The sequence below is a fragment of the Tiliqua scincoides genome, chromosome 2 (assembly GCF_035046505.1).
Source record: "Tiliqua scincoides isolate rTilSci1 chromosome 2, rTilSci1.hap2, whole genome shotgun sequence".
NCBI lineage: Eukaryota > Metazoa > Chordata > Lepidosauria > Squamata > Scincidae > Tiliqua > Tiliqua scincoides.
The window spans coordinates 109,541,236-109,550,372 of NC_089822.1; the positions used below are offsets into that span (position 1 = coordinate 109,541,236).

General features: G+C 48.4%; 1 protein-coding gene across 2 annotated transcripts; it reads left to right on the top strand.

Moving 5' to 3' along the window:
• Positions 1 to 1,836: 1,836 nt before the first annotated feature.
• On the top strand, positions 1,837 to 8,193 carry CCDC159 (coiled-coil domain containing 159). 2 transcript variants are annotated; one of them, XM_066613236.1, is made up of 6 exons: positions 1,837 to 1,975; positions 2,834 to 2,901; positions 6,175 to 6,263; positions 7,456 to 7,535; positions 7,839 to 7,942; positions 8,105 to 8,193. In XM_066613236.1, the coding sequence occupies exons 1-3, from the start codon at positions 1,842 to 1,844 to the stop codon at positions 6,243 to 6,245; spliced, it is 273 nt and encodes a 90-aa protein (XP_066469333.1). In that variant the 5' UTR covers positions 1,837 to 1,841; the 3' UTR covers positions 6,246 to 6,263; positions 7,456 to 7,535; positions 7,839 to 7,942; positions 8,105 to 8,193. The 2 variants fall into 2 exon arrangements, with proteins under 2 accessions (XP_066469333.1, XP_066469332.1); XM_066613235.1 differs by lacking the exon at positions 6,175 to 6,263.
• Positions 8,194 to 9,137: the final 944 nt, after the last annotated feature.

Consider the following 9,137-nt stretch of genomic DNA (forward strand, 5'->3'; position numbering starts at 1 on the left):
CTCCAAGGCACATTCAGTTCTGATTGGCCTGTACGCTCAGAGTGAATGATGAACTTTCACAAGAGGCATAGAAGGAGAAAGAGCTGTGGGGATTCAAGCCAGGGGCCTGAGCACCTGAGTACCCCTGCCAATTACCCTATGCTGCCTTCTGGCTTGCGGCCCCTACTGTCCCCCTGTCCTGCATTTCGACAAAAGGGCAGCAGCTGATGCATTAACCCTGTTTTCTTTTTTTTTCTTCTAGGCTTTTCAGGCACTGAGCCACTCCGTCACTTTGCTAGAGCAGGAGAGCAACCAGCAGCAGGGCAGAATAAAGCAGCTGGAAGGTGGAAATGAGAAGGCCCCAGCTTAGCTTTAAAATTCAGGGTGTGGGAAAATGGGAGGCATTCTGCTGCAAAGGGGAAGATATGGGCAACCCAATTCTAAGCTTCCTGGTGCCCACTGGAGCAGCAGCGCCAAAGCGGCTACTGCTGTACCGCTGACTTTTGTCCACTTGCCCTAGGGAAAGCCCAAAGCCCTGCAGTGGAGCTTCATAAGTCTGCACGCTTATTTTGCCGGAACAGACTTGAGATACTCTGTGTCAGGCTTTTGAGCCCAACACAGAGTTCAGGATACAGCAGAACAGAGCTCTGCCAGTCCCACCCCCCTCCCACCCTGGTTCCACCCCCTGCCCTGCCCTGCCCTGCCCTCCACTCCCCACCCACCACTCAGAAGCCACACCACCACTTGGCAGTTTCACTTACCCCTGGCGGTGATACTTCCTTCTCCTGCTGGCGCTGGGCCTGGTACCTGACTGGTGTGGGCCCAGCATCAGCGCCCCCTACTCCCTGGGTGCCGTAAACATGCAAGCTTATGGCAACCAGCACCGGCACTAGGGCTCAGTGCTGGTGCTGAGGGAGTTCAGGACTGGGCCCTTAAACCCTTGTTGAAAAGGGGTTTGAGGTGCCTGAGCTGTTCTTCTTTGGGGAATCTGTCCATTCAGAATTGTGCACACTGGTATTGGACGTGGAACATAGGTGACTTAAAATCATGGCTTCTGGCCATGGAGGAGTGTTCAAAACAGTACAAGTTACAGAAAGGCCATGGCTGCCAAACATTCCTAGCCAGCTTCTGCTCAAGGAACCCTGAATTGCTCAAGGAACAATACATTTAATCAACACAGCAGCATCCACACAGACCTTCCATTTTGCCAAAATGGACCCCAGATATTTCATTTTGAACCTGTTCTTTCAGTTTGTACTGATCTGGGGATTGTTTAGCAAGGGAGCAACACGATAGCAGAAGTCATAAGAAGGAAAGGCAGAAGGTGGGGAAGATGCACACAAGTCTGTAAGGCCAGCAGGTCTGTGCAGGCCACAAAAGCTCTGCTTCCCAAATGCTACAGCCTTTTACATATATTCGGTTAAGCTGCATGGGGTTCTGATCTGATCTGCTTTAATGCAGATATAAATAAATAGCTCTCCAAAAGCACTTTGCCTCGCATGATTCAAACATTTTAAAGCTTATCTCCATAGCCCTAAGAACTAGAAACCTGTTAATTTAACAATTAAGGCCAAAAATCTTAGCATGCCCAGTTTTGTCCTTGATAGTAAATTTTGTACTTGCCTGAGATAATGAAGGAATTTCACTTACGTTTGTTTACTGGTTTTAGGCTACAATCCTATCCACACTTTCCTGGAAGTAAGCCCCATTGACTGTAATGGGCCTTACTTCTGAGTAGACATGCATAGAATTGGGCTCTTACATTGTCATTTAGGTTCTTGCTGAACCATGCTCTAATAACCCACACTGTCTTTTCCTGTACAGAGGATGTACAGTTTGCTGGCCGCTCAGCCCGTGGGGAGATGTTTGAGGGCTTAATGCAGAGGAAGATGCAAGAGGTTTGGCGGGCCATGACCAAAGAGGTGGAGGGACTCCAGAGCTCCATTAACCAGAAGGAAAATTCAATGGAGAATCTCTCTCATGAATTCCTTGAAAGGTGGGAGAAAAAGCACAATGGGGAAGGCAAAGGAAAGGGGCTAAAAACTGGAGCACAGTTTTACAGTCTTTAATGCTGTTGCAGAGATCAGAGAGTTATGGTATATCCATGGGTGCTGAGGAGAGAGAGAAGCTTGCCCAAAGCCCTCCAGTCCAGTTCTTGGCTGAGGTGGGGTTTCCTATGCTGTACAGCAAATTCTGCTGCTGTTCTTAGGTCTGAAACAGAGGGCAGAGGAGGGGCCTGATAGAATATTATAAACAGGGACCATCAACCTTGTGGAATTTGTGGGTGCCACCAACCCAGGGATGGCCCAAGTCCTTCTGGGTCCCTAAGGTGGTGTGCCAAATGTTACCCCTCTTTTCCTGGTGATTTTCCAGCCTCTGATGCTCCAGCCCACCATTCTCTCCTCCTCTACACTTCTGCTTTGTCCGCCTCTTTCTTTTTCAATCCAGGGAGTGGGAGGAAAGTGAAGGTGAATGGGTGGACAGAAGTGGGCACCCTTGTGCCAGTCTGCTGCTTGTTGCAGTCTGCCTTGTGAGTGGGCCTGTCCTGCACCAAGCATGTGGGGGGCATCGTCAAAAAGCAGCCATGGAGACAGGGCCAGACACAAAACGGGTGACAAGGAGACAGGGCCAGGAGCGACCGCAGCAGCAAGAGGGCAAGCAGGCATCACACACCTCCAGACATCACAGACACGGGGGGGGGGGTGTCCCAGTTTTAAATGAACTAAGAGCTAGGGTTCAGTGTCAGACGGCTGAAGAGCCTTGATATCTTGCCTTGTAGTTGGTACTAGTTTTGAGTGACTCTCCAGTCTGATTTTCTGAAACTTCTCTTTGTTTTCTTCTTTCCCTTCTGCAGCAAGAAGTTCCTTTGGGAGGAGCTGGAAGCAGTGCAGGGTGAACTGCGGTGCATTCATCAGAAACTGAGTATGTAGATGTGATTGTAATTTTCCTTGTATCATGTGTGTCCTTTTTCTCAGATTCCGCACTGGATTTGTCTCCAGCAATAGTCTCTCCCTTCTCTTCCTCTGTCCCATGGCACTCCAAACCTCCTAAGACCTTCTCAGCATTAGACCCTTAAACATCCCCCCACAGGCTAAGTGGATGGCAAGCTTTGAGCTTCTCTGGGTCCGAGCATCATACAGTCTGCTTGATCACCGACTGCACCCTCCGAGAAACAGAGGGGGAGAGAAGCTTAAGCTCCACTTGACTAGGATCATCATTTGTGGTCAGTTGTGTAGCTAATGATTGTGTAGTCCAATGCCAAGCTCAAAATGATGCCCTAGAAGTGACATCGTGCCCGGGTTTGAAAAAACAAAAAGTGAAAACGGGGAAAAATTTACCTCCTACCCCAGCAGCAAACCGCCCTCTTGCTCTGCCACCTCCCCCCCCCAGGCTCCCCCCCCAGTAACACATTATTGGTTCCCTACTGTATCATAATAACACCTAATTGGCTCTTAGAACAATCAGTTTCATTGGTCAGATTTACATTAAGAAAATTCAGTTTTTGTTACATAAAGCAGTTGTGTTTGTATTTTCTTTGTATGTTATTTGGCTACAGCATTTGATAGATTAGAGATATTTTGACATGGTTTGTTTCACTGCATTCTGCATTAAATTTAGCATCAAATGCTATATAGCATGATGGCATTATTTAAAAAATACCAAGGTTTTCACAGTTTTGGTCACTAGTGTAAGCTCAGGTTGTTGCCCCCCTAAGCTTGTTTCCCAGTGCAATTGCTACTCCTTCAGCTACGCTGCTGTTTGTGTTTGTCTTGATCCACCCTCTTCTTAGTCACTTTATTCTCCATCTTTCAGTTAAATTCTGTATCACTGGCAACCAAGCCCTTGAGTGAGGATTTTCATTAATTTTCCCCCTTCTGACGGTTCCTTCTCACTTACATTTCTCAAGTTTTGCTAGAAGAATGTGACTGGCATATAGGCCAGAATTCAAAACCTCAGACCTCGCGTCACATTCTCTCCATTTACTAAACCACCTTAGCAAAGGAGGAAACTAAATGAGTGCTGGCATGAACCTTTCATTTATTTATTTGGCTATGTAAACCAGTTTGTGAACTTCTTTTTTGTAGAAAAGCAATATGTAAGTACTGATGGTGATAATAGTGATGAAACAATTCTCCCCTTCTCCTTGTTGATACTCCCAGTTTGTAAATAAGTTTTCAGCCATTAGTCATCTCCTTTTTGCTAGAGCAGGAGTAAGCTGTGCAGACGCAGATAATAGAATTTGTGTTGGCCTTTGAAAATTACTGGACTGGTCCTGGAGCAGGTGCCTGAGCTGGATTAAAGGGCTGGAAGAAGAGAGAGCAAATTGGAATATTTTAGGGCTGTGTCATCCATGTGCTTGCTTTCCTAGGCCACAGATCCCAACAGTTGAGTGCTGCACTGAACACACAGATGTCCAAAGCCTGTCTCCCTTGAGAGCCTGTGCCACTCTTTCTCTGCCAGTCTGCCTTGTCCAACAGTGGTCTCTCTGAACTCATCCCATTCCAGTCACAGCTACCCCACCCACGGGCCACACTGCACCAATCCTGACTTCCCCTCCGATAGAACTACAAGCAATAATAGTTTCGGCATCAGGCCCCAGAAACCTTAAAACCTCCCCAGGCAATAAACCAATCTTGAAGTGGTGGGTGTTTGCTGGAAAGGTGGAGGCTGGTCTCAGGGCCTGCTTGCACAATAGGGTTGCATTGCACCTGGCCTGAGGTGTAAGTGGGGCAGGATAGAAAGAAAAGGCAGCACGAGGAGGAAATCTGACAGGTGCCTGTGTGTTTGGGCTCTTATCCCAGAGGACCAGGAGGTAGACATCACTAGGAACTTGATCAGCATTAAGAAGATGCAGGAGAATCAAATGAGGTGCACCAAGGTGAGGAGCTCTGCTTGGATTCATCCTTTCTGGATTCTGGAGGCTAGGATCTCTGAGAGGAATTTTATCAGGGGGTACAAAGTTTCTTTTGGGTCCCTTCCCTTGCTCCTGGGCCGATCTACTCATCCCCTTTGGCTCTTAGGCCCCCTTTTTGATCCAAGGCCTAGGTACAACGTACCTCCTGCACCCCACTCTCAGAGGCTGTGCTGGAGGCTTGACTTGAAATCTCAGGGTCAGAAGATGGTTTCTGAGTCTCTCTTCAAGGTGCCGCTGTCAACCCACTGTCTTTGTTTTGACTGGATTCAGCACAAGCATAAGTTCAACAGTAAGACCTTGCCTGCAGGCTTGCAATAGAAGTAGACACATGACACTAGAAATAGACACATGGAAGGAAAAGGAAGACATTCCATTTGGTAGCCACCCTAAGCCTTGGGAACAGGATGCAACTACAGAGAAAGAGGAGTGGGTGGCCCTATGTATTTGTTGCTCCAGGGAACACACAAAGGTAGCCTTTGAAGACAGAGCTTCCCCACTGCTCGCTCTCCTCTGCGTTGCAGGTGAGGTGAGGAGGGGCTGATAGAGAGTGGGTGAATGCTGAATGAAAGTAGAGCCAGGAAGTGAATGGGACTCATCAGGGAGAAGGGCAGTTACATGCCCTGCACCCTTGGGACTGGGCAGAGACATAGAGGTGAAGTCTTATCAGTGGCTATTAGCTCTGGGGGCCGAATCGAATTTCCACTTTGGAGGTACTGTGTCATTTCAAATTGGTCATTGAGGGGGTGATGGGGGAAATGGCAGGGGGCTGTGGCTTCATTCTCTGCTGGTGGTCTTCCTGGAAGCATCTGGTGTCCTCTCTTGGAAACAGGATGCTGGGCTAGGTGGGTCTCTTCCCCTCACCTAACAGACTGTTATGACGGGCCACACACAGGTGCATGTAGATCACACAGGTCACTTGGGCCTTGCTGAAAAGCTAATGTGTGCCCAACCAATTTGTGAGTTTGTGCCAGTGCAAACTCAGCCTGAGAAATTCATTGTGCTTCCTGTGGCCCTACATCAGTGGTGTAGCTATCTGGCAGCCAGGGGTACAAAAATTTTTAACACCCCCCAGTATAACATCTTAGAGGCCCTTTGTTCAAAACAAGAAGTGCCTTTCAGAGGCCTCTAAGACACCTCTTCAAGGCTTGGTACCTGGGGAAACATACCCTCCAGACCCACCTTAGCTATGCCACTGCTCAGCATCTCCTGGGTGCAAAGAAGCAGCTGCAGGCTGGCTACTTCCTAGTGTATTCACTTGTGCCTTTGACTCTTGTTCCCAGTTCTTGACCCAGCTGAGAGGGAGAGTCTCAGGCGATTCATCAGAATCTGTGATCAGCAAGCCAACTACTGAAGAGCTGAATGACATCTGGTGAGGCCAACCCCCTGTGGAGTTCCTGCAGAGAAAGCTTAGCCTGCTCTCTTCCTGTATCAAGCAATGTTATGGTATTGCAAGCCACCCTGAGTATTATTTTATTAGATAATTGCAATGAGTAACTATGAGATAACTCCTAGGACTTCAAAAGTCTGAGAAAAATGAGTCAGGATGTGTTCCAAGAAGAGAATCTGCCAGACTGTGCAGACCAGTGCAAGCCTCTCTGGAATGAACAGGGCCTGTGCAGGGTTACGCTTGGGGGACCTGCAAACCATGAGCTTAACAGCAACAGCCCGTGTGGTTTCAGGTCATCAGAGATAGGTGCTTGTTGCCTGGAGTGTAAGCTCAGAAGCTGTCTGAAATATGGAGCCCGAACTTCTTGCACTGGAGAGTTCCACTTCTGCTTGTATTACAAGTCCATACATGCAGCTTCAAACTTGAGTATAAAGACGCACGTGCACTTTGGTCCAAAGGTTGCATGTGACTGCCACGAAAAGGAGGGATTGTCTTTTAGGCACAGAGACCAGGTTAACAGAGCAATTGTATGCATGCATACTCAGAAGTAATTACTGCTGGGGTTTACTCCCAGGAAAGTGCGTATAATGGGCCCTTCTTGTCCACAGGCTTGGCATCCATAGATTTGAACATCTGGGGATGCCAAGGCTGCGGCTGGAAGGCCTCAGAGGACCTCCCAGATGTGACTGGAAGTGGCTTCTGGTTGCGTCCAGGAAGTGTTTTATGGCATGGGGATTTTGTGCACCTTAGAAGGCCTCCTGGATGTGACTGGAAGGGTACAACCAGTTTGCCAGTATGAACCGGAAGTGCCTTCCAGCCATGTCCATGCCCCTCCCAAATTTCATTATCCACAGAAATCGGTATCCATGAGGAGTCCTGGAATGGATTCCCTATGGATACCAAGAGCACATTGTATAGGATTGCACCACCTTTCAGAGGAAGGCTGGGGAAAGGACCTTGTCTGAGACTCTAGTCTAGAGGGCCTCTACAAGTCAGTGTGGCAAAGGCTGAGCTAGATGGGCCAGTGATCTGACTCTGCAGATGGCACTTCATGTGCTCAAGAAAGGCACACTAATGGGAGGGGGGTGTTGCCTCTCCACTCTTTTATCTCAGGAGAAGGCAGACCACAAAGTTAGGAAGTCACAGGAGTGTCTCATATCTCCCTTCCATACAGGTCAGCTGTCAACACTCTGCGAAACTCCCTCACCAGCTGCAGCATCTGGAGTGACAAGAGGGGGCTTTCGAGAAGCAAAGGTGGGTATTGGCAGCAAGCCTGGTAATCCCCCCCCCCCACTAGATAAAAGGCAAATGCGGATCACTTGGGCCTGTGGCAGCACAACCTACCCAGCAGCTTCCCAATGCTTGATGTGATCTACAGTGTGATTCTTCAGTGGGCGTGAATCAAGTAGGCTGCGGTGGAGGCAGGCAGTGGAAGCAGGGGCAGAGAATGCACTTGGTTTGAGTAGACAGACTTTTCTTCGTTTGAATGAAAGCCCTTTGGGAGAATGAGGGATGCCTGGCCGTGATGAGCACTTTTTTCTCTTGGCTCTTTTCCAGGCCGGATGAACCGCCAGCGTCGAAGGTCCAGTTCGCCTGCCACCTTTGGCTCAGGACCACCTCTGCAGCGACCTTGCTCAGATCACATTTAATAAAACAGAGAGGTGAGTGTCCAGGTTATCCGCCTCCCATTCCCTCCCTTGTCATCTTCCCTTGGGGCTCAGTTCAGCTATGTTGGAGTATCCCCTGCTTTCCAACAGGAATGGCACACAAGGTATGCTGGCAACCAGCTCCCAGGACTCAGGTGCCCTCCCTTCTCTTTTCAGATGTAGATGAGGACTCAAGACCTGAGAGATAATCTGGATCTGTCTTTGAAGCTGACCTACTGATGGTGCAGATGGAATTAAACTGAACAGCTTTGAAGAGACTTGTTCTTGGCATTGTTGATCCTCCAGTACTTCTGATGCAAGCGATGGCAGTGATCTAGAGCTGAAGAAGCTTCCTCCAGCAGTGCTGCAGGGAGAAGGGGCCTGTTGCTGCTGCAATCCTCTTCTGACTTGCGCTCAGTGAGCCAGAAGGGGATCAGAGCCTCACTGGAGTGGTAGAGCTGGAAAGGGTGGCAGGCAGAGAGGCTGGGGCCTCTTCAGGTTGCTGCCCCTCCAGCTTAGCTGTTCCATGTAAATGTTTCTGGTCACCACGGTAAAGCCAGCCCTGCCTGGCTCCTAGATGAGTCTTGGTCCCTTTCCCGGCATCTTCACATTTCTTACATCCTTTTGGAGATGCTGCTTCTTCTCTCACTTTGCAATCTGCTTCCCAGTTCTCCAGCAGGATCCTCTTTAAGTGTGGATATATTTGTTTCTTCTTGAATTTTGTGTTGGCAAAAGCTTTTCCTTTCCCTAGCTACACTAAAGCTACACTCAGCTGCTTTTCACACTTAAATTTTTGGAGCTGTTCACTGGAGTAGATTTTGCAGTCTGGCTGGCATTCCCCTGTCCTTCAAGTGCCCCATAATATCTTTATAAACACCCAGTTAACTGATACATCAACTGTAGGGTGACCCAACTCTTAATCACTGAAGCTTTGTGGGATGGTATCTGCTGTCCCCAAATATCCTTGGAACATATTTTTTAACCTTTTGAGTCATTATTTCTGCTTCAAGGAGGAATTTTCTGCTCTACTTAAGTCATGGGTTGAGCCTTCTCTTTGGTCATTTTTTCACACTCGCCCTCTCCTTGATTTTGTTGCCAAATTTAGCATCCATGAGATCTATTCTGAGGATCCATTTTGACACCTGTCACCCTTCCCTTTGCAAGTAATTCACCCAGCAATTTGCATCTTGAGCTGGGTTGCTTCAGTTCC

What these genes read in the sequence shown, in the direction of transcription:
- CCDC159 (XM_066613235.1), top strand. Translation starts at nt 1,842, where the DNA reads ATGTTTGAGGGCTTAATGCAGAGGAAGATGCAAGAGGTTTGGCGGGCC. An exon ending in TCTCATGAATTCCTTGAAAG is followed by an intron (nt 1,976 to 2,833) that starts GTGGGAGAAAAA and finishes TCCCTTCTGCAG; the next exon opens with CAAGAAGTTCCTTTGGGAGG. An exon ending in GTGCATTCATCAGAAACTGA is followed by an intron (nt 2,902 to 7,455) that starts GTATGTAGATGT and finishes CCTTCCATACAG; the next exon opens with GTCAGCTGTCAACACTCTGC.